General features: G+C 43.3%; 1 protein-coding gene across 4 annotated transcripts in view; it reads left to right on the plus strand.

Annotated features, from left to right (window-relative positions):
- Positions 1-25,740, plus strand: part of PRC1 (protein regulator of cytokinesis 1) — a 198,107-nt gene that overhangs the window by 135,574 nt on the left and 36,793 nt on the right. For 2 of the 4 annotated variants that reach the window (XM_053717707.1, XM_053717709.1), the window contains one exon: positions 10,191-10,231. The exons of the other annotated variants lie outside the window; for them this stretch is intronic. In XM_053717707.1, coding sequence (XP_053573682.1) covers positions 10,191-10,231 — 41 coding nt within the window. The remainder of the gene's footprint in view (positions 1-10,190; positions 10,232-25,740) is intronic. 4 annotated transcript variants of the gene reach the window in all.

A 25,740-nucleotide genomic window follows, 5' to 3' on the forward strand; every position in this document is an offset into this window, starting at 1 on the left:
AAAAGTCGCTCAGTAGAGAATCTTCATATGAGGAGGTTATGGACAGAGTTCACGCACTTAAATTGGCTAACTCTTTTGTTTTAGATGCCGCTTTGCAATTAGCTAGATTAGCGGCGAAAAATTCAGGGTTTGCTATCGTGGCGCGCAGAGCGCTTTGGCTAAAGTCTTGGTCAGCGGATGTGTCTTCCAAGACAAAACTGCTTAACATCCCTTTCAAAGGTAAAACATTATTTGGACCAGATTTGAAAGAGATTATTTCAGACATCACTGGGGGAAAGGGCCACGCCCTTCCACAGGATAGGTCTTTTAAGGCTAAAAATAAGCCTAATTTTCGTCCCTTTCGCAGAAACGGACCAGCCTCTAATTCTGCATCCTCTAAGCAAGAGGGTAATGCCTCACAGCCCAAACCAGCCTGGAAACCAATGCAAGGCTGGAACAAGGGTAAGCAGGCCAAGAAGCCTACCACTGCTACCAAAACAGCATGAAGGGATAGCCCCCGATCCGGGACCGGATCTAGTGGGGGGCAGACTCTCTCTCTTTGCTCAGGCTTGGGCAAGAGATGTTCAGGATCCTTGGGCGCTAGAAATAGTTTCTCAAGGTTATCTCCTGGAATTCAAGGAAGTACCCCCAAGGGGAAGGTTCCACAGGTCTCACTTATCCTCAAACCAAATAAAGAGACAGGCATTCTTACATTGTGTAGAAGACCTGTTAAAGATGGGAGTGATACATCCAGTTCCAATAAGAGAACAAGGAATGGGATTTTATTCCAATCTGTTCGTAGTTCCCAAAAAAGAGGGAACATTCAGACCAATTTTGGATTTGAAGATCCTAAACAAATTTCTCAGGGTACCATCGTTCAAAATGGAAACTATTCGAACGATCCTACCCACCATCCAGGAAAGTCAATTTATGACTACCGTGGATTTAAAGGATGCGTACCTACATATTCCTATCCACAAGGAACATCATCCGTTCCTAAGGTTCGCTTTTCTGGACAAGCATTACCAGTTTGTGGCACTTCCATTCGGATTAGCCACTGCTCCAAGGATTTTCACAAAGGTACTAGGGTCCCTTCTAGCGGTTCTAAGACCAAGGGGCATTGCAGTAGTACCTTACTTGGACGACATCCTAATACAAGCGTCGTCCCTGTCAAACGCAAAGGCTCATACGGACGTCGTCCTAGCCTTTCTCAGATCTCACGGATGGAAGGTGAACAAAGAAAAAAGTTCTCTGTCGACAAGAGTTCCCTTCTTGGGAACAATAATAGATTCCTTAGAAATGAGGATTTTTCTGACAGAGGTCAGAAAATCAAAACTTCTAAGCTCTTGTCAAGTACTTCATTCTGTTCCTCGTGCTTCCATAGCGCAGTGCATGGAAGTAATAGGATTGATGGTTGCAACAATGGACATAGTTCCTTTTGCACGAATTCATCTAAGACCATTAAAACTGTGCATGCTCAAACAGTGGAATGGGGATTATACAGACTTGTCTCCGAAGATTCAAGTAGATCAAAAGACCAGAGATTCACTCCGTTGGTGGCTGACCCTGGACAATCTGTCCCAGGGAATGAGCTTCCGCAGACCAGAGTGGGTCATTGTCACGACCGACGCCAGTCTAGTGGGCTGGGGCGCGGTCTGGGAATCCCTGAAAGCTCAGGGTCTATGGTCTCGGGAAGACTGAGAGCGATATTCAATGCTCTCAGAGCTTGGCCTCAACTAGCAAAGGCCAAATTCATAAGGTTCCAATCAGACAACATGACGACCATTGCATATATCAATAATCAGGGGGGAACAAGGAGTTCCCTGGCGATGAAAGAAGTGACCAAAATAATTCAATGGGCGGAGGATCACTCCTGCCACTTGTCTGCGATCCACATCCCAGGAGTGGAAAATTGGGAAGCGGATTTTCTGAGTCGTCAGACATTCCATCCGGGGGAGTGGGAACTCCATCCGGAAATCTTTGCCCGAATAACTCAATTATGGGGCATTCCAGACATGGATCTGATGGCGTCTCGTCAGAACTTCAAGGTTCCTTGCTACGGGTCCAGATCCAGGGATCCCAAGGCGACCCTAGTAGATGCACTAGTAGCACCTTGGACCTTCAACCTAGCTTATGTATTCCCACCGTTTCCTCTCATTCCCAGGCTGGTAGCCAGGATCAATCAGGAGAGGGCCTCGGTGATCTTGATAGCTCCTGCGTGGCCACGCAGGACTTGGTATGCAGACCTGGTGAATATGTCATCGGCTCCACCATGGAAGCTACCTTTGAGACAGGACCTTCTTGTTCAGGGTCCATTCGAACATCCGAATCTGGTTTCCCTCCAACTGACGGCTTGGAGATTGAACGCTTGATTTTATCAAAGCGTGGGTTTTCAGATTCTGTAATAGATACTCTGATTCAGGCTAGAAAGCCTGTAACTAGAAAAATTTACCATAAAATATGGAAAAAATATATCTGTTGGTGTGAATCCAAAGGATTCCCATGGAACAAGATAAAAATTCCTAAGATTCTCTCCTTTCTACAAGAAGGTTTGGAGAAAGGATTATCTGCTTTATCTGTCTTACTACACAAAAGACTGGCAGCTGGGCCAGATGTTCAAGCATTTGTTCAGGCTCTGGTTAGGATCAAGCCTGTTTACAGACCTTTGACTCCTCCCTGGAGTCTAAATCTAGTTCTTTCAGTTCTTCAAGGGGTTCCGTTTGAACCTTTACATTCCATAGATATTAAGTTACTATCTTGGAAAGTTTTGTTTTTAGTTGCAATTTCTTCTGCCAGAAGAGTTTCAGAGTTATCTGCTCTGCAGTGTTCTCCGCCCTATCGGGTGTTCCATGCAGATAAGGTGGTTTTGCGTACTAAGCCTGGTTTTCTTCCGAAAGTTGTTTCTAACAAAAATATTAACCAGGAGATAGTTGTACCTTCTTTGTGTCCGAATCCAGTTTCAAAGAAGGAACGTTTGTTACACAATTTGGACGTAGTCCGTGCTCTAAAATTCTATTTAGAGGCTACTAAAGATTTCAGACAAACATCTTCTTTGTTTGTTGTTTATTCTGGTAAAAGGAGAGGTCAAAAAGCGACTTCTACCTCTCTTTCCATTTGGCTTAAAAGCATTATCCGATTGGCTTATGAGACTGCCGGACGGCAGCCTCCTGAAAGAATCACAGCTCACTCCACTAGGGCTGTGGCTTCCACATGGGCCTTCAAGAACGAGGCTTCTGTTGACCAGATATGTAAGGCAGCGACTTGGTCTTCACTGCACACTTTTGCCAAATTTTACAAATTTGATACTTTTGCTTCTTCGGAAGCTATTTTTGGGAGAAAGGTTTTGCAAGCCGTGGTGCCTTCCATTTAGGTGACCTGATTTGCTCCCTCCCTTCATCCGTGTCCTAAAGCTTTGGTATTGGTTCCCACAAGTAAGGATGACGCCGTGGACCGGACACACCAATGTTGGAGAAAACAGAATTTATGCTTACCTGATAAATTACTTTCTCCAACGGTGTGTCCGGTCCACGGCCCGCCCTGGTTTTTTAATCAGGTCTGATGAATTATTTTCTCTAACTACAGTCACCACGGTACCATATGGTTTCTCCTATATATATTTCCTCCTGTCCGTCTGTCGAATGACTGGGGTGGGCGGAGCCTAGGAGGGACTATATGGCCAGCTTTGCTGGAACTCTTTGCCATTTCCTGTTGGGGAAGAGAATATCCCACAAGTAAGGATGACGCCGTGGACCGGACACACCGTTGGAGAAAGTAATTTATCAAGTAAGCATAAATTCTGTTTTCTTTTTCTACAGGTCTTTGTTAGGAGTATGTGTCCTTTCACACCTTTTGTGAGCTGTCTTCCTGCCGGATTTGCAGGTAAGTGCTTTTGTCTTCTAGGTCTTGGAGACTTGCACTTAAAGAGACAGTATACACTCATTTTCATATAACTGCATGTAATAGACACTACTATAAAGAATAAGATGCACAGATACTGATATAAAAATCCAGTATAAAACTGGTTAAAAACTTACTTAGAAGCTGTCAGTTTGGCTCTGTTGAAAAGGTAGCTGGAAAGCCCACTGCAAGTGGCAAATAAGACACTCCCCCCCTCCCCCTTCTTTTGCATATGAAAAGACCCTTTACACAAACAGGAGCAAGCTGGAGAAGGTAGCTGACAGTATTCAAATAAAACTTTGGGGCTTGGTTAGGAGTCTGAAAATCAGAGCAATGTTATTTAAAAATAAGCAAAACTATACATTTATTTTAAAAAAAAACTTTATGGGCTTTATAAATTGATCATCTACAAAACATTTATGCAAAGAAAAAATGAGTGTATAATGTCCCTTTAAGAGGATTTCTCTGCATTATTTATTTGGGACATGCTAAATCCTTAGTAAAGGTTTTTATTTAGGCAGTGTGCAATCACATCAAACGTATGTGACAGGAGACTTAAGGGTTAATCTTCCTTTATGGGTATAAAGGCGTTAACTTAAAATCTGTGGCTCATTTTATTTATTAAGACTCTGTGTGGGTCTTATTGGGACTTGTGTCAGTTTTTTTTTTTTTGTCAGCACAAGGTTTCAGAGTGAGAACGGCAGACTTAGGACTGAATGTGTCAGTTTACTGTTCGGTCTTAAACGGCTGCTGAAACACTCACTTTTATTTTGATGCACAGTTTAATTTTCAGCCAGTCAAATGACTCCATCTCTTCCGCTCTCAGATCTGATCTGTGCGGCGTCGGCTGTGTTAGTCGAATCTTTTAGTCTTCCCTGTGAGACCGTCAGATTTATTCTGACAAGATTTTTTGTACTCCGGAGGGGCAGGTAGGGCACCTCAGTCTGCTGAGGTGTAGAGGTCCTTAATTAGGGGTATGTTTTTGAGTGCAAATTCGCTCTGAGTAAATTGAAAGTGACAGTGTCATTTTTAAAAATGTATTTTTACTAGTCATTCCTGTATCTCTTGGAATCTTTTAAGCTGGAGTTTGTTCTAATGGACAAATGTGTGTGTGTTTTGAGACCCAAATTGTGTTACCCGTTCAATGTTGTTCCTCATGTCTAGATTAAACGTTGAAATGTAAAGATAAATTTCTTGTTTCTGAGCCTAATGTCTCTCAGGATGATGCTGTTCAGGCAATGCCACAGCTTTCTCCTCATTGGCATCACATACAGTGCTCTGCTGTTCCTCTCAGCCTCCTGGAGTTTATTTGCCATCAGATTTTGCTGCACAGATATCCTCTGCGGAATCTGTGGCATTATCTGCTGTTCCTATGTTAGGAAAACGCATGAGGAAATCTAAACATTTGTCAGATGGTAAGGTGTCTGTCACATCTGCTGCCGTGAAGATGGACCGTCCTAATAAGTCTGATGAGGAGGATACTTCGGTAGCCTCTGAGGGTGAAATCTCAGATTCTGACAGTATAATTCTTTTGTCTGGTGCTGAAAAAGTAAACTTCAGATTTAAGCTTGAACACCTTAGTTTACTGTTAAAGGAACACTCAATCAAAATTAAACTGTCATTATTCAGATAAAACATGCCATTTTAAACAACTTTCCAATTTACTTCCATTAACTAAATGTGCACAGTCTTTTTATATTTAAATGTTTTGAGTCATCAGCTCCTACTGAGCATGTGCAAGAATAAGTGTGTATGCATTTGTGAATGGCTGATGGCTGTCACATGGTACGTGTATGCATTTGTGATTGGTTGATGGCTGTCACATGGTACAAGGGGAGTGGAAAAAGATAACTTTTAAAATTGTCAGAAAAAAAATCTACTACTCATTTGAAGTTCAGATTAAGTGCTATTGCATTGTCTTGTTATCTTGCATTTGTTGATTATACAAGTGTTGACTGGCCCTTTAAGGGAGGTACTGGCTACTTTGGACGACTCTGACTCTCCTGGTGCTGTCAACCCTAAGCTATCTAGTAAACTTAACAAATACTATTATGTTCCTTCCTCTGTGGAAGTGTTTCCTGTTCCAGACCGTGTGACAAAGATTATTACACAGGAATGGGAGAAGCCAGGGGGATACCTTTCTCCCTGTCTTTAAAAATATGTTTCCCGTTGCTGACTCCATTAGAGATTCATGGCGCACGGTGCCTAAGGTAGAAGGGGCTCTTTCTACTCTGGCTAAGAGAACTACAATCCCTATTGAGGATAGCTGTTCCTTTAAGGATCCCATGGACAAAAAGCTGGAGGCTTTCCTAAAGAAAATGTATGTTCATCAGGGGTTTTCATGGCAACCTGCAGTTTGTATTGCTACAGTAGCAAGTGCAGCATCTTATTGGTGCGATGCCTTGTCAGAACTGATTTTAGAGGACACTCCATTGGAGGAGATCCAGGATAGAATTACGTCTCTTAAACTAGCCAATTCCTTTATCTCTGATGCTAACATGCAAGTCATTAGACTGGGAGCCAAGACGTTGGGCTTCACTGTCCTAGCCCGCAGACCTCTGTGGTTAAAACATGGTCAGCTGATGTTACCTCCAAGTCCAAGCTTCTGTTGCTACCTTACAAGGGTAAGACCCTGTTTGGTCATGGTCTGGCGGAGATAATTTCTGAAATTATGGGTGGAAAGGGGCCCTTTCTACCACAACACAAGAAGACCTAAAGGACGTCAAAGTCATTTTCGTTCCTTTTGTAACTTCGAAAGTCAAGTCTTCCTCTCCTTCCTCCAAGCAGGAGCAGTCCAAGTCTTCTTGGAAACCCAATCAATCTTGAAATAAGAGAAAGCAATCAAAGAAGCCCTCTGCTGAGACTAAGTCAGCATGAAGGGTCTTTTTTCGGTCAAACATGGATAAGATGTCCCAGATCCTAGTATCTCAGGGGTACAAAATAGAATTCAAATCTCGTCCTCCCAAGGGCAGATTTCTCCTCTCAAGGTTATCAGGTAAAAAGAGAGGCATTCTTAAAGTGCGTTCAGGACCTTTCCTTTCTGGGACTGATTATTCCAGTAAGAGAACAGGGTCTAGTATTTTATTCAAATCTGTGGTTCCCAAAAAAGAGAGAACTTTTTGACCCATTTTAGACCTAAAGTGTCTCAACAAGTTTCTCAGGGTACCGTCTTTCAAAATGGAAACCATTTGTTCCATTCTTTCTTTGGTCCAAGAGGGGGTCAGTTCATGACGACCATAGACCTGAAGGACGCATATCTTCATGTTCCCATCCACAGGGATCATCTCCAGTTCCTGAGATTTGCATATCTAGACAAGCACTTTGTTTGTGGCTCTTCCGTTTGGCCTTGCCACCGCTCCCAGAATCTTCTCAAAGGTTCTAGGGGCTCTCTTGGCAGTTGTCAGGTCTCAGGGAATTGCGGTGGCACCTTACCTGGACGACATATTGGTTCAGGTGCCCTATTTTCAACAAGCAAACTCATACAGAGATCTTGTTGTCTTTTCTATGTTCCCATGGATGGAAAGTGAATCTGGAGAAGAGTTCCCTTGTTCCAGCTACAAGGGTGGTTTTCTTAGGGACCATAATAGATTCCCTATCTATGACGGAGGTCAGAAGATCCAAGCTTCTCACTAATCTTTCTCTACAGTCTACTGTTCGGCCATCAGTGGCCCAATGTATGGCGGTATTTGGTCTGATGGTCGCTTCCATGGACATCATTACCTTTGCTCAATTCAATTTGAGATCTCTGCAATTATGTATGTTCAGACAATGGAACAGAGACCATTCGGATCTATCTCCAAAGATAGATCTAGACCAGTTGACAAGAGACTCTCTCTCGTGGTGGATTTCTCAGGATCATCTGTCTCGGGGCACATGCTTCCGGAGACCCTCCTGGGTGATTGTGACCACAGATGCCAGCCTGCTAGTCTGGGGAGCAGTTTGGGACTTGTTAAAGGCTCCGGGCCAATGGACTCAAAAGGAGTCTTCTCTTCCAATAAACATCTTGAGTTGAAAGCGATCTTCAATGCTCTGATGGCCTGGCCTCAGTTGTCCTTAGCCCGGTTTATCAGCTTCCAGACAACATCACCTCAGTGGCTTACATCAACCACCAGGGAGGAACTCGGGAGTTCCTTGGCCATGAAGGAGGTGACTCTCATTCTGCAGTGGCTGGCAGCTTACAATGGTCTTTTATTTGCCATCCACATTCCAGGAGTGGACAACTGGGAGGCGGATTTCCTGAGCAGACAGACCTTTCATCCCGGGGAGTGGGCTCTCTATCCGGAGGTGTTCTTCAGGTTAACCCTCAAGTCGGAGGTGCCTGAGTTGGATCTGATGGCGTTTCGTCAGAACGCCAAGCTTTCAAAGTACGATTCAAGGTCAAGAGATCCTCAGGCCGCCCTGATAGATGCTCTGGCGGTTCCTTGGGACTTCAGTCTAGCATACCTATTTCCTCTGTTTTCTCTTCTTCCACAAGTCATTGCTCGTATCAAACAGGAGAGAGCATCTGTAATTCTAATAGCTCCTGCATGCCTCACAGGATCTGGTTTGCGGACCTAGTGAAGATGTCATCTCTTCCCCCTTGGAGATTACCTCTAAGGAAGGACCTTCTAACTCGGGGACCTTTCCTCCATCCAAATCTCGTTTCTCTGAAGCTGACTGCTTGGAGATTGAACGCTTAGTTCTGGCTAAGTCTGTCATTGATACTATGATTCAGGTTTGCAAGCCTTTTTTAACTGTAAGATTTACCTTCAGGTATGGTGTAAATACCTCTACTGGTGTGAATCAAAGGGCTACTCTTGAAATAGGGTCAGGATTTCTAAAAAAAATTCTTTTTTCCAGGATGGTCTGGAGAAAGGGTTGTCAGTCAGTTCTCTGAAAGGTTAGATTTCTGCATTATCTATTCTTTTACATAAGCGTCTGGCGGATGTGCCAGATGTTCTCTTTTTGTCAGGCTCTGGTAAGAATCAGGCCTGTGTTTTAAATCTGTTGCTCCTCCTTGGAGCCTTAACCTAGTTGTTAGAGTTTTGCAGCAGGCTCCGTTTGAGTCAATGCGTTCCATAGATATTAAGCTGTTATCTAGGATTTGTTTCTTATTGCTATTTCTTCTGCTCAGAGAGTTTACAAAATCTTGACTTTGCAGTGCGATTCACCTTACCTTATTTTTCATGCGGATAAGGCGGTCCTTCGTACTAAATTGTGGTTTCTCCCTAAGGTGGTTTCGGATAGAAATATTAATCAAGAAATTGTTGTTCCTTCTCTTTATCCTAATCCTTCCTCATAAGGAACATCTGTTGCACAACTTGGATGTGGTGCACGCTCTAAAATTCTACCTACAGGCTACTAAGGATTTTCGACAGTCTTCTGCCCTGTTTGTTTGTTTCTCTGGAAAGCGTAAGGGTCAGAAGGCTACTTCTACTTCTCTTTCCCTCTGGTTGAGAAGTATGATTTGTTTTGCTTATGAGACTGCTGGACAGCAGCCGCCTGAGAGACTTACAGCTCATTCCACTAGGGCTGTCTCCTTCTTGGGCTTTCAAAAATGAAGCTTCTGTGGAACAGATTTGCAAGGCTGCAACTTGGTCCTCTCTGCATACTTTTTTCTAAATTCTACAAATTTGATACTTTTGCCGTGGCTGGGGCTTCCTTTGGGAGAAAGGTTCTTCAAGCGGTTGTGCCTTCTGTTTAGGTTCGCCTGTCTTATTCTCCCTCTCTGTTCATTCCGTGTCCTCTAGCTTGGGTATTGGTTCCCACTAGTAATTGGAATGACGTTGTGGACTCTCCATGTCTTAGGAAAGAAAACAAAATGTATGCTTATCTGATAAATGTATTTATTTCCGGACATAGAGAGTTCACATCCCCACCCTTTAAATTAGACAGTAATTTTTTACTAAACCTCAGGCACCTCTACACCTTTGTGTTATCTTCTTTTTCCATTTCCCTTCGGCTGAATGACTAGGGGTTATGGGTAAAGCAAGTGACACTTAACAGCTTTGCTGTGGTGCTCTTTGCTGCCTCCTGCTGGTCAGGAGTGAATACCCCACTAGTAATTGGAATGATGTTGCGGACTCTCCATGTCCGGAAAGAAATTTACCAGGTAAGCATACATTTGTTTTTACTATATACTAAACAACATTCTAACATCATGTAACTAGAAATCCAGTGGAAGATGTGTATATAAGTCTTGCAGGATTCATTTTTGAAATTTATAAAATGAACCTTGAACTTTTAGTATTTTATTTGTGGGGGGAAATTGCACAAGAGCAATATAAAGCGCTAAACAGATAATAAATGTTTTCATTCGTATTCTGTATTTATAGAGGGACTCTACATATACTGACTCTACAAGTACACATTCCAGGTCTGTATACACCACAGTCCCAGAACCTAGTGCATGCCTATGGGATCTTTAAAAAGCTGCCATTTTAGTCTTTACTCTATCCCTTTTTTCATGCACCATAACACAGTAGAAGTATCAGATACTTGTACTTTGGACCTGAATTAACCCCAATTCCAACTTACTTAAAATAAACCTTGTATTTACACACAGCTTGCTCAACTCTTAGATTCTTACATGTCTTCTAGTTTACAAGCTGATTCAGGGAAACACATTCTACACACTCTATTCATCCTGACTGTGTTGCTCAATTTGATCCATGCTGTGCTGATAATTTGCTTGACATTATTAACTTTTTATGTATGTTTTAATGTTTTACACTTCACCTTTTGTTTTACATATATTATCTTGTTTTGGGTTTTGCTGAACCATTAACCATTTTAATATTTTCTGCTTCCCTTCTTTTTAACCCTTGTGCTTTTTTTAAGCTTATTTCCATTAATTTAAAGGGACAGTAAAGTCGAAATTTAAATGTTCAGGAATCAGAGCATGCAATTTTAAACAAAACAACTTATTTACACCTGTTATCAAATGTGTTTTTCTTTCCTAAGACATGGAGAGTCCACAACGTCATTCCAATTACTAGTGGGATATACACTCCTGGCCAGCAGGGGGAGGCAAAGAGCACCACAGCAAAGCTGTTAAAGGGACATTATACACTCATTTTTTTCTTTGCATAAATGTTTTGTAGATGATCTATTTATATAGCCTATAAAGTTTTTTTTTTTTGAAATGTATAGTTTTGCTTATTTTTTATTATAACATTGCTCTGATTTTCAGACTCCTAACCAAGCCCCAAAGTTTTAGGAGAATACCGTCAGGTACCTACTCCAGCTTGCTCCTGTTTATGTAAAGGGTCTTTTCATATGCAAAAAAAGGAGGATGGGGGAGTGTCTTATTTCCCACTTGCAGTGGGCTTTCCTGCTAGCTTTTGAACAGAGCTAAACTGAGAACTAAGTAAGTTTTTAAACAGTTTTATACTGGATTTCTCTTGTTAAGTGTATCCAGTCCACGGATCATCCATTACTTGTGGGATATTCTCCTTCCCAACAGGAAGTTGCAAGAGGATCACCCACAGCAGAGCTGCTATATAGCTCCTCCCCTCACTGCCATATCCAGTCATTCTCTTGCAACTCTCAACAAAGATGGATGTAGTAAGAGGAGAGTGGTGTATTATAGTTAGTTTTTTAACTTCAATCAAAAGTTTGTTATTTTTAAATGGTATCAGAGTGTACTGTTTCATCTCAGGCAGCATTACAAGAAGAATCTGCCTGTGATTTCTATGATCTTAGCAGAAGTAACTAAGATCCACTGCCGTTCTCACATATTCTGAGGAGTGAGGTAACTTCAGAGGGGGAATGGCGTGCAGGTTTTCCTGCAATAAGGTATGTGCAGTTAACATATTTCTAGGGATGGAATTTGCTAGAAAAATGCTGCTGATACCGGATTAATGTAAGTTAAGCCTTAAATTCAGTGATAGCGACTGGTATCCGGCTTATTAACAGAGATACATACTCTTATAAAAGTGTAATATAAAACGTTTGCTGGCATGTTAATAGTTTTTATATATGTTTGGTGACAAAACTTATTGGGGCCTAGTTTTTTTCCACATGGCTGGCTTGATTTTTGCCTAGAAACAGTTTCCTGAGGCTTTCCACTGTTGTAATATGAGTGGGAGGGGCCTTTTTTACTGCTTTTCTGTGCAGCTAAAAATACTGAAAGAAACATTCAGCTTCCCTCTGCATGATACAGGACATCTCTGAAGGGCTCAAAAGGCTTCAAAGTCGTGTTTGAGGAGGGTAACAATCACAGTAGACTGTGGCAGTTGTGACTGTGTTTAAAAAACGTTTTTGTCATTTATTATTCTGTTTTTGTTATTAAGGGGTTAATCATCCATTTGCAAGTGGGTGCAATGCTCTGCTGACTTGTTACATACACTGTAAAAATTTTGTTAGTGTAACTGCCTTTTTTCACTGTTATTTCAAATTTTGTCAAAATTTGTTTCTCTTAAAGGCACAGTAACGTTTTTTATATTGCTTGTTAACTTGCTTTCAAGTGTTTTCCAAGCTTGCTAGTCTCATTGCTAGTCTGTACAAACATGTCTGAAACAGAGGATACTTGTTCATTATGTTTAAAAGCCATGGTGGAGCCCCATAGGAGAATGTGTACTAAATGTATTGATTTCACCTTAAACAGTAAAGATCAGTCTTTATCTATAAAAGAATTGTCACCAGAGGGTTCTGTCGAGGGGGAAGTTATGCCGACTAACTCTCCCCACGTGTCGGACCCTTCGCCTCCAGCTCAAGGGACGCACGCTAATATGGCGCCAAGTACATCAGGGACGCCCATAGCGATTACTTTGCAGGACATGGCTGCAATCATGAATAATACCCTGTCAGAGGTATTATCCAGATTGCCTGAATTGAGAGGCAAGCGCGATAGCTCTGGGGTTAGACAAGATACAGAGCGCGTAGATGCTGTAAGAGCCATGTCTGATACTGCGTCACAATATGCAGAACCTGAGGACGGAGAGCTTCAGTCTGTGGGTGACGTCTCTGAATCGGGGAGACCTGATTCAGAGATTTCTAATTTTAAATTTAAGCTTGAGAACCTCTGTGTATTGCTTGGGGAGGTATTAGCTGCTCTGAATTACTGTGACACAATTGCAGTGCCAGAGAAATTGTGTAGACTGGATAAATACTATGCAGTGCCGGTGAGTACTGATGTTTTTCCAATACCTAAAAGGCTTACAGAAATTATTAGTAAGGAGTGGGATAGGCCCGGTGTGCCCTTTTCCCCACCTCCTATATTTAGAAAAATGTTTCCAATAGATGCCACTACATGAGACTTATGGCAGACTGTCCCTAAGGTGGAGGGAGCAGTTTCTACTTTAGCAAAGTGTACCACTATCCCGGTTGAGGACAGTTGTGCTTTTTCAGATCCAATGGATAAAAAATTGGAGGGTTACCTTAAGAAAATGTTTATTCAACAATGTTTTATTTTACATCCCCTTGCATGCATTGCGCCTGTCACTGCTGCGGCGGCATTCTGGTTTGAGGCCCTGGAAGAGGCCATCCATACAGCTCCATTGACTGAAATTGTTGACAAGCTTAGAACTCTTAAGCTAGCTAACTCATTTGTTTCTGATGCCATTGTTCATTTGACTAAACTAAAGGCTAAGAATTCCGGATTTGCCATCCAGGCGCGTAGGACGCTATGGCTCAAATCCTGGTCAGCTGATGTGACTTCAAAGTCTAAATTACTCAACATTCCTTTCAAGGGGCAGACCTTATTCGGGCCTGGTTTGAAAGAAATTATTGCTGACATTGCTGGAGGTAAGGGTCATACCCTTCCTCAGGACAGGGCCAAATCTAAGGCCAAACAGTCTAATTTTCGTGCCTTTTGAAATTTCAAGGCAGGTGCAGCATCAACTTCCTCTGCTTCAAAAAAAGAGGGAACTTTTGCTCAATCCAAGCAGGCCTGGAAACCTAACCAGTCCTGGAACAAGGGCAAGCGGGCCAGAAAGCCTGCTGCTGCCTCTAAGACAGCATGAAGGAGCGGCCCCCTATCCGACAACGGATCTAGTAGGGGACAGATTCTCTCTCTTCGCCCAGGCGTGGGCAAGAGATGTTCAGGATCCCTGGGCGTTGGAGATCATATCTCAGGGATATCTTCTGGACTTCAAAGCTTCTCCTCCACAAGGGAGATTTCACCTTTCAAGATTATCTGCAAACCAGATAAAGAAAGAGGCATTCCTAAGCTGCGTACAAGATCTCCTTGTAATGGGAGTGATCCATCCAGTTCCGCGGACGGAACAAGGACAGGGGTTTTATTCAAATCCGATTCACAAGAATCATCATCAGGTCCTGAGGTTTGCCTTTCTAGACAGGCATTACCAATTTGTAGCTCTTCCATTCGGGTTGGCTACAGCCCCAAGAATTTTTACAAAGGTTCTGGGCGCACTTCTGGCAGTCCTAAGACCGCGAGGCATAGCGGTGGCTCCTTACCTGGACGACATCCTGATACAGGCGTCAAGCTTTCAAATTGCCAAATATCATACAGAGATAGTTCTGGCATTCCTGAGGTTGCATGGGTAGAAAGTGAACGAAGAAAAGTGTTCTCTATCTCCTCTCACAAGGGTTTCCTTCCTAGGGACTCTTAATAGATTCTGTAGAAATGAAAATTTACCTGACGGAGTCCAGGTTATCAAAACTTCTAAATGCTTGCCGTGTTCTTCACTCCATTCCGCGCCCCACGGTGGCTCAGTGCATGGAAGTAATCGGCTTAATGGTAGCGGCGATGGACATAGTACCATTCGCGCGCCTGCATCTCAGACCGCTGCAATTATGCATGCTCAGTCAGTGGAATGGGGATTACACAGATTTGTCCCCTCTACTAAATCTGGATCAGGAAACCAGAGATTCTCTTCTCTGGTGGTTATCTCGGGCCCATCTGTCCAAGGGTATGACCTTTCGCAGACCAGATTAGACAATTGTAACAACAGATGCCAGCCTTCTAGGTTGGGGTGCAGTCTGGAACTCCCTGAAGGCTCAGGGTTCATGGACTCAGGAGGAGAAACTCCTCCCAATAAATATTCTGGAGTTAAGAGTAATATTCAATGCTCTTCTGGCTTGGCCTCAGCTAGCAACCCTGAGGTTCATCAGATTTCAGTCGGACAACATCACGACTGTGGCTTACATCAACCATCAAGGGGGAACCAGGAGTTCCCTAGCGATGTCAGAAGTCTCCAAGATAATTCGCTGGGCAGAGACTCACTCTTGCCACCTGGCAGCGATCCATATCCCAGGTGTAGAGACCTCCTAGTAATGGGAGTGATCCATCCAGTTCCGCGGACGGAACAAAGACAGGGCTTTTATTCAAATCTGTTTGTGGTTCCCAAGAAAAAGGGAACCTTCAGACCAATCTTGGATCTAAAGATCTTAAACAAATTCCTCAGAGTTCCATCATTCAAAATGGAAACTATTCGGACCATACTACCCATGATCCAAGAGGGTCAGTACATGACCACAGTGGACTTAAAGGATGCCTACCTTCACATACCGATTCACAAAGATCATCATTGGTTCCTAAGGTTTGCCTTTCTAGACAGGCATTACCAATTTGTAGCTCTTCCCTTCGGGTTGGCCACTGCCCCGAGAATTTTTACAAAGGTTCTGGGCTCACTTCTGGCGGTTCTAAGACCGCGAGGCATAGCGGTGGCTCCGTATCTAGACGACATCCTGATACAGGCGTCAAGCTTTCAAATTGCCAAGTCTCATACAGAGATAGTTCTGGCATTTCTGAGGTCGCATACGTGGAAAAGAGTTCTCTATCACCATTCACAAGAGTCTCCTTCCTAGGGACTCTTATAGATTCTGTAGAGATGATAATTTACCTGACGGAGTCCAGGTTATCAAAACTTCTAAATGCTTGCCGTGTCCTTCATTCCATTCCACGCCCGTCAGTGGCTTAGTGCATGGAAGTAATCGGCTTAATGGTAGCGGCGATGGACATAGTACCATTCGCGCGCCTGCATCTCAGACCGCTGCAATTATGCATGCTCAGTCAGTGGAATGGGGATTACACAGATTTGTCCCCTCTACTAAATCTGGATCAGGAAACCAGAGATTCTCTTCTCTGGTGGTTATCTCGGGCCCATCTGTCCAAGGGTATGACCTTTCGCAGACCAGATTGGACAATTGTAACAACAGATGCCAGCCTTCTAGGTTGGGGTGCAGTCTGGAACTCCCTGAAGGCTCAGGGTTCATGGACTCAGGAGGAGAAACTCCTCCCAATAAATATTCTGGAGTTAAGAGTAATATTCAATGCTCTTCTGGCTTGGCCTCAGCTAGCAACCCTGAGGTTCATCAGATTTCAGTCGGACAACATCACGACTGTGGCTTACATCAACCATCAAGGGGGAACCAGGAGTTCCCTAGCGATGTCAGAAGTCTCCAAGATAATTCGCTGGGCAGAGACTCACTCTTGCCACCTGTCAGCGATCCATATCCCAGGTGTAGAGAACTGGGAGGCGGATTTTCTAAGTCGTCAGACTTTTCATCCGGGGGAATGGGAACTCCATCCGTAGGTGTTTGCTCAACTGATCCATCGTTGGGGCAAACCAGAACTGGATCTCATGGCGTCTCGCCAGAACGCCAAGCTTCCTTGTTACGGATCCAGTTCCAGGGACCCGGGAGCGACGCTGATAGATGCTCTAGCAGCTCCTTGGTTCTTCAACCTGGCTTATGTGTTTCCACCGTTTCCTCTGCTCCCTCGACTGATTGCCAAAATCAAGCAGGAGAGAGCATCAGTGATTTTGATAGCGCCTGTGTGGCCACGCAGGACCTGGTATGCAGACCTAGTGGACATGTCTTCCTTTCCACCATGGACTCTGCCTCTGAGACAGGACCTTCTAATACAAGGTCCTTTCAATCATCCGAATCTAATTTCTCTGAGACTGACTGCATGGAGATTGAACGCTTGATTCTATCAAGGCGTGGCTTCTCCGAGTCAGTCATTGATACCTTAATACAGGCACGAAAGCCTGTCACCAGGAAAATCTACCATAAGATATGGCGTAAATATCTTTATTGGTGTGAATCCAAGAATTACTCATGGAGTAAGGTTAGGATTCCTAGGATATTGTCCTTTCTCCAAGAGGGTTTGGACAAAGGATTATCAGCTAGTTCTTTAAAAGGACAGATTTCTGCTCTGTCTATTCTTTTGCACAAGTGTCTGGCAGAGGTTCCAGACGTCCAGGCATTTTGTCAGGCTTTGGTTAGAATTAAGCCTGTGTTTAAAACTGTTGCTCCCCCGTGGAGCTTAAACTTGGTTCTTAAAGTTCTTCAGGGAGTTCCGTTTGAACCCCTTCATTCCATTGATATTAAACTTTTATCTTGGAAAGTTCTGTTTTTGATGGCTATTTCCTCGGCTCGAAGAGTCTCTGAGCTATCTGCCTTACAATGTGATTCTCCTTATCTGATTTTTCATGTAGATAAGGTAGTTCTGCGTACCAAACCTGGGTTTTTGCCTAAGGTGGTTTCTAACAAGAATATCAATCAAGAGATTGTTGTTCCATCATTGTGTCCTAATCCTTCAAAGAAGGAACGTCTCTTACATAATCTGGACGTAGTCTGTGCCTTGAAGTTTTACTTACAAGCTACTAAAGATTTTCGCCAAACATCTTCCCTGTTTGTCGTTTACTCTGGACAGAGGAGAGGTCAAAAAGCTTCGGCAACCTCTCTTTCCTTTTGGCTTTGGAGCATAATTCGCTTAGCCTATGAGACTGCTGGACAGCAGCCCCCTGAAAGGATTACAGCTCATTCTACTAGAGCTGTGGCTTCCACCTGGGCCTTTAAAAATGAGGCCTCTGTTGAACAGATTTGCAAGGCTGCGACTTGGTCTTCGCTTCACACCTTTTCAAAATTTTACAAATTTGATATTTTTGCTTCTTCGGAGGCTGTTTTTGGGAGAAAGGTTCTTCAGGCAGTGTTTCCTTCCGTTTAATCCTGCCTTGTCCCTCCCATCATCCGTGTACTTTATCTTTGGTATTGGTATCCCATAAGTAATGGATGATCCGAGGACTGGATACACTTAACAAGAGAAAACATAATTTATGCTTACCTGATAAATTTATTTCTCTTGTAGTGTATCCAGTCCACGGCCCGCCCTGTCCTTTTAAGGCAGGTCTAAATTTTAATTAAACTACAGTCACCACTGCACCCTATGGTTTCTCCTTTCTCGTCTTGTTTCGGTCGAATGACTGGATATGGCAGTGAGGGGGGAGCTATATAGCAGCTCTGCTGTGGGTGATCCTCTTGCAACTTCTTGTTGGGAAGGAGAATATCCCATAAGTAATGGATGATCCGTGGACTGGATACACTACAAGAGAAATACATTTATCAGGTAAGCATAAATTATGTTTTTTCTAATCCCAGTTCCTCTCCTCCATTGCTATTCCCTTGAACCACCCTTAACATGTAAGCCTAAGACCCCTACTGTTTGCAGGTCACCTTCATAAGAGCTGACTACAACAGTGCAACTCTTGGCAGGGCCCTCTACCCATATTATCCCTATAAATCTTACCTTGTATATCGCCTATGTTTATAGTGCTGCAGAATCTGTGGCTCTAAAATTCTATCTCCAGGCTACTAAAGATTTTCAACAGTCTTCTGCCCTTTTTGTAGTATTTGCTGGCAAACGTAGGGGTCAGAAAGCCACGTCAACTATTCTTTCTTTTTGGTTGCAAACTGTCATTTGCTTGGCTTATGACACTGCTGAGAGGATTACGGCTTATTCAACTAGGGCTGTTTCTACTTCCTGGGCCTTTAAAAACAAGGCTTCTGTGGAACAAATTTGCAAGGCTACTTGGTCCTCGTTATATACATTTTCCAAATTTTCCAAATTCAATGTTTTTGCCTCAGCTGAGGCTTCCTTTGTGAGAAAAGTTCTTAAAGCGGTGGTGCCCTCAGTTTAACTCCGCCTGTCTTGTTTCTCCCTTTCCATTCTGTGTCCTCTAGCTTGGGTATTGGTTCCCACTATTAATTAGAATGGTTTTGTGGACTCTCCATGCCATTGGAAAGGAAACAAAATGTATGCTTACCTGATAAATGTATTTCTTATTAATTAAATTATTTTCTTTCCTGGCATGTAGAGTCCACAACCCACCCTTGACTAAAATATAAGACGGCTTATTGTTATAGTTGTTTTTTTCTAAACTTCAGGCACCTCTATACCCTTGTGTCCTCTTCTCTTTCTATATTCCCTCAGCTGAATGACTGGGGGCTTATGGGAAGTGGGAGGGATACTTAAACATTTTCTGGGGTGTTCTTTGCCTCCTCCTGGTGGCCAGGAGTTGAATTCCCACTAGTAATTAGTATGGTTTTGTGGACTCTCCATGCCAGGAAAGAAAAGAATGTAAAAAATTACAATGTAATAAAATACAAGAAAACAAGGATACTTGCATAAAATTGAAGATCCACAAATGTAGCTTGTCCAGTATCTTAAATCTGGCCAGACTGAATGACAAAAGATAAATAACTGTATTTCTTTCCTAAGATATGGAGAGTCCACAACGTCATTCAATTACTAGTTGGAATATCACTCCTGGCCAGCAGTAGGAGGCAAAGAGCACCACGGCAAAGCTGTTAAGTGTTACTCCCCTACCCATAAACCCCAGTCATTCTCTTTGCCTCTGTCAATGGAGGAGGTGATGTTTGGCGTCTGAAGAAATGAATTCCCTTTTCAGGTACTTTTCCCTGCAAACAAGGATTTGGGTTTAGCTGAGTTCACGTCAATCTCTTCAGTAGAGGAGTGGTGGCACATTGCTGCCCATGGTCCAGAAAGCCAGAGTTGGTTACTCTGTTCTTTCTTTTTCTACAGGTCTCTGTAAGGAGTATGTGTCCTTTCACGCCTTGTGAGCTGTCTTCCTGCCGGACAGCTAGACTGCAGGTAAGTACTTTTGTCTTCTAGGTCTTGGAGACTTGCACTTCAGAAGAATATGTCATATGCAGTAGATGGGGACATTTTTAAAATCCTTTATACAGGATTTTCTTTGGCAGTGGGCATGCACATTGTGGATGTTCAGACTAGGGATTAATCTTCCTTTCTCCAACATAGGTGTGTCCGGTCCACGGCGTCATCCTTACTTGTGGGATATTCTCTTCCCCAACAGGAAATGGCAAAGAGCCCAGCAAAGCTGGTCACATGATCCCTCCTAGGCTCCGCCTTCCCCAGTCATTCTCTTTGCCGTTGCACAGGCAACATCTCCACGGAGATGGCTCAGAGTTTTTTGGTGTTTAAATGTAGTTTTATTCTTCAATCAAGAGTTTGTTATTTTAAAATAGTGCTGGTATGTACTATTTACTCTGAAACAGAAAAGAGATGAAGATTTCTGTTTGTAAGAGGAAAATGATTTTAGCAACCGTTACTAAAATCGATGGCTGTTTCCACACAGGACTGTTGAGAGGAATTAACTTCAGTTGGGGGAAACAGTGAGCAGACTTTGGCTGCTTGAGGTATGACACATTTCTAACAAGACTTGGTAATGCTGGAAGCTGTCATTTTCCCTATGGGATCCGGTAAGCCATTTTCTTAATTTTCAATATAAGAATAAAAGGGCTTCACAAGGGCTTTAAAGACTGGTAGACATTTTTCTGGGCCAAAACGATTACTTTATAAGCATATTTAATGGTTTATAACTTTGGAGAGTTATTTTAATCTTGGGAATTTTATTAAAAAAACGGCAGGCACTGTATTGGACACCTTTTTCACTGGGGGCCTTTTCTAGTCATAGGCAGAGCCTCATTTTCGCGCCACTAATGCGCAGTTGTTTTTGAGAAGCAAGGCATGCAGATGCATGTGTGAGGAGCTCAGATCCACTGAAAAAGCTTATTGAAGGCGTCATTTGGTATCGTATTCCCCTCTGGGCTTGGTTGGGTCTCAGCAAAGCAGATACCAGGGACTGTATAGGGGTTAAATGTAAAAACGGCTCCGGTTCCGTTATTTTAAGAGTTAAAGCTTTCAAATTTGGTGTGCAATACTTTTAAGGCTTTATGACACTGTGGTGACATTTTGGTGAATTTTGAACATTTCCTTCATACTTTTGCGTATATTCAGTAAAAAAGTGTGTTCAGTTTAAAATTTAAAGAGACAGTAACGGTTTTATTTTAAAACGTTTTTTGTGCTTTGTTATCAAGTTTATGCCTATTAACATGTCTGAACTATCAGATAGACGATGTTCTGTATGTTCGGAAGCCAAGGTTCCTCTCCATTTAAATATATGTGATGAATGTGACAAACAAAGTAGGGACAATGATGCCACTGATAATAATGTTGCCCAAAATGATTCCTTAAGTGAGGGGAGTAAGCATGGTACTGCATCATCTCCTTCTATGTCTACACCAGTCTTGCCCACTCAGGAGGTCCCTAGTGAATCTAGTGCGCCAATCCTCCTTACTATGCAACAATTAACGGCTGTAATGGATAATTCTATTAAAAACATTTTAGCCAAAATGCCCACTTATCAGCGAAAGCGCGACTGCTCTGTTTTAGATACTGAAGAGCATGAGGACGCTGATGATAATGGTTCTGACATGCCCTTACACCAGTCTGAAGGGGCTAGGGAGGTTTTGTCTGAGGGAGAAATTTCAGATTCAGGAAAAATTTCTCAGCAAGCTGAACCTGACGTTATTACATTTAAATTTAAATTGGAACATCTCCGCGCTCTGCTTAAGGAGGTGTTATCTACTCTGGATGATTGTGACAATTTGGTCATTCCAGAGAAATTATGTAAGATGGACAGGTTCCTAGAGGTCCCGGTGCCCCCCGAAGCTTTTCCTATACCCAAGCGGGTGGCGGACATTGTAAATAAAGAATGGGAAAGGCCCGGCATACCTTTTGTCCCTCCCCCTATATTTAAGAAATTATTTCCTATGGTCGACCCCAGGAAGGACTTATGGCAGACAGTCCCCAAGGTCGAGGGGGCGGTTTCTACTCTAAACAAACGCACCACTATCCCTATAGAAGATAGTTGTGCTTTCAAAGATCTTATGGATAAAAAATTAGAGGGTTTGCTTAAAAAGATGTTTGTTCAGCAAGGTTACCTTCTACAACCAATTTCATGCATTGTTCCTGTCACTACAGCAGCGTGTTTCTGGTTCGAGGAACTAGAAAAGTCGCTCAATCAAGCATCCTCTTATGAGGAGGTTATGTACAGAGTTCAAGCACTTAAGTTGGCTAACTCTTTTACCTTAGACGCCACTTTGCAATTAGCTAGATTAGCGGCGAAAAATTCAGGTTTTGCTATTGTGGCGCGCAGAGCGCTTTGGCTGAAGTCTTGGTCAGCGGATGTGTCCTCCAAGAACAGATTGCTTAACATCCCTTTCAAGGGGAAAACGCTGTTTGGCCCTGACTTGAAAGAGATTATTTCAGACATCACTGGGGGAAAGGGCCACGCCCTTCCTCAGGATAGGTCTTTTAAGGCTAAAAATAAAACAAATTTTCGTCCCTTTCGCAGAAACGGACCAGCCTCAAATTCTACATCCTCTAAGCAAGAGGGTAATTCTTCTCAAACCAAGCCAGCCTGGAGACCGATGCAAGGCTGGAACAAAGGTAAGCAGGCCAAGAAGCCCGCTACCGCTACCAAGACAGCATGAGATGCTGGCCCCCGATCCGGGACCGGATCTGGTGGGGGGCAGACTCTCTCTTCGCTCAGGCTTGGGCAAGAGATGTTCAGGATCCTTGGGCGCTAGAAATAGTTTCTCAAGGTTATCTCCTGGAATTCAAGGAACTACCCCCAAGGGGAAGGTTCCACAGGTCTCAATTGTCTTCAGACCAAATAAAAAGACAGGCATTCTTACATTGTGTAGAAGACCTGTTAAAAATGGGAGTGATTCATCCTGTTCCATTAGGAGAACAAGGGATGGGGTTTTACTCCGATCTGTTCATAGTTCCCAAAAAAGAGGGAACATTCAGGCCAGTTTTGGATCTCAAGATCCTAAACAAATTTCTCAAGGTCCCATCGTTCAAGATGGAAACCATTCGGACAATTCTTCCTACCATCCAGGAAGGTCAATTCATGACCACGGTGGATTTAAAGGATGCGTATCTACATATTCCTATCCACAAGGAACATCATCGGTTCCTAAGATTCGCCTTTCTGGACAAGCATTACCAGTTTGTGGCACTTCCATTCGGACTAGCCACTGCTCCAAGAATTTTCACAAAGGTACTAGGGTCCCTTCTAGCGGTGCTAAGGCCAAGGGGCATTGCAGTAGTACCCTACTTGGACGACATTCTGATTCAAGCGTCGTCTCTACCACAAGCAAAGGCTCATACGGACATTGTCCTAGCCTTTCTCAGATCTCACGGGTGGAAAGTGAACGTAGAAAAAAGTTCTCTATTCTCGTCAACAAGAGTTCCCTTCTTGGGAACAATAATAGACTCCTTGGAAATGAAGATTTTTCTGACAGAAGCCAGAAAATCAAAACTTCTAAGCTCTTGTCAAGTACTTCATTCTGTTCTTCTTCCTTCCATAGCATTCATCTAAGACCATTACAACTGTGCATGCTCAGACAGTGGAATGGGGATTATACAGATTTGTCCCCGACGATCCAAGTAGATCAGAGGACCAGAGATTCACTCCGTTGGTGGCTGACCCTGGACAACCTGTCCCAAGGGATGAGCTTCAGAAGACCAGAGTGGGTCATTGTAACGACCGACGCCAGCCTGGTGGGCTGGGGCGCGGTCTGGAAACACCTGAAGGCTCAGGGTCTATGGTCTCGGGAAGAATCTCTTCTCCCGATAAACATTCTGGAACTGAGAGCGATATTCAATGCTCTCAAGGCTTGGCCTCAACTAGCAAAGGCCAAATTCATAAGGTTTCAATCAGACAACATGACGACTGTTGCATATATCAACCATCAGGGGGGAACAAGGAGTTCCCTGGCGATGGAAGAAGTGACCAAAGTAATTCAATGGGCGGAGCTTCACTCCTGCCACTTGTCTGCAATCCACATCCCAGGAGTGGAAAATTGGGAAGCGGATTTTCTGAGTCGTCAGACATTTCATCCGGGGGAGTGGGAACTCCATCCGGAAATCTTTGCCCAAATAACTCAATTATGGGGCATTCCAGACATGGATCTGATGGCGTCTCGTCAGAACTTCAAGGTTCCTTGCTACGGGTCCAGATCCAGGGATCCCAAGGCGACTCTAGTAGATGCACTAGTAGCGCCCTGGACCTTCAACCTAGCTTAAGTGTTCCCACCGTTTCCTCTCATTCCCAGGCTGGTAGCCAGGATCAATCAAGAGAGGGCTTCGGTGATCTTGATAGCTCCTGCGTGGCCACGCAGAACTTGGTATGCAGACCTGGTGAATATGTCATCGGCTCCACCATGGAAGCTACCTTTGAGACGGGACCTTCTTGTTCAAGGTCCGTTCGAACATCCGAATCTGGCATCACTCCAACTGACTGCTTGGAGATTGAACGCTTGATTTTATCAAAGCGAGGGTTCTCAGATTCTGTCATTGATACTCTTATTCAGGCTAGAAAGCCTGTAACTAGGAAAATTTACCATAAAGTATGGAAGAAATATATCTGTTGGTGCGAATCGAAAGGATTCCCATGGAACAGGGTAAAAATTCCTAAGATTCTATCCTTTCTACAAGAGGGTTTGGAGAAAGGATTATCTGCAAGTTCTTTGAAGGGACAGATTTCTGCTTTATCTGTTTTACTTCACAAGAAGCTGGCGGCTGTGCCAGATGTTCAGGCTTTTGTTCAGGCTCTGGTTAGAATCAAGCCTGTTTACAAACCTTTGACTCCTCCTTGGAGTCTCAATTTAGTTCTTTCAGTTCTTCAAGGGGTTCCGTTTGAACCCTTACATTCCGTAGATATTAAGTTATTATCTTGGAAAGTTTTGTTTTTGGTTGCAATTTCTTCTGCTAGAAGAGTTTCAGAGTTATCTGCTCTGCAGTGTTCTCCTCCTTATCTGGTGTTCCATGCAGATAAGGTGGTTTTGCGTACTAAACCTGGTTTTCTTCCGAAAGTTGTTTCTAACAAAAATATTAACCAGGAGATAGTTGTGCTGTCCGAATCCAGTTTCAAAGAAGGAACGTTTGTTGCACAATTTGGATGTAGTTCGTGCTCTAAAATTCTATTTAGAGGCTACAAAGGATTTCAGACAAACATCTTCCTTGTTTGTTGTTTATTCTGGTAAAAGGAGAGGTCAAAAAGCAACTTCTACCTCTCTCTCTTTTTGGCTTAAAAGCATCATCAGATTGGCTTATGAGACTGCCAGACGGCAGCCTCCTGAAAGAATCACAGCTCATTCCACTAGGGCTGTGGCTTCCACATGGGCCTTCAAGAACGAGGCTTCTGTTGATCAGATATGTAGGGCAGCGACTTGGTCTTCACTGCACACTTTTACCAAATTTTACAAATTTGATACTTTTGCTTCTTCTGAGGCTATTTTTGGGAGAAAGGTTTTGCAAACCGTGGTGCCTTCCATCTAGGTGACCTGATTTGCTCCCTCCCATCATCCGTGTCCTAAAGCTTTGGTATTGGTTCCCACAAGTAAGGATGACGCCGTGGACCGGACACACCTATGTTGGAGAAAACAGAATTTATGTTTACCTGATAAATTACTTTCTCCAACGGTGTGTCCGGTCCACGGCCCGCCCTGGTTTTTTAATCAGGTCTGATGATTTAATTTCTCTAACTACAGTCACCACGGTATCATATGATTTCTCCTATGCAAATATTCCTCCTTTACGTCGGTCGAATGACTGGGGAAGGCGGAGCCTAGGAGGGATCATGTGACCAGCTTTGCTGGGCTCTTTGCCATTTCCTGTTGGGGAAGAGAATATCCCACAAGTAAGGATGACGCCGTGGACCGGACACACCGTTGGAGAAAGTAATTTATCAGGTAAACATAAATTCTGTTTTTATTGGGACGTTTTTCCTCTTTGGGCTAATT

The sequence above is a fragment of the Bombina bombina genome, chromosome 6, assembly GCF_027579735.1.
Source record: "Bombina bombina isolate aBomBom1 chromosome 6, aBomBom1.pri, whole genome shotgun sequence".
NCBI classification, from domain to species: domain Eukaryota; kingdom Metazoa; phylum Chordata; class Amphibia; order Anura; family Bombinatoridae; genus Bombina; species Bombina bombina.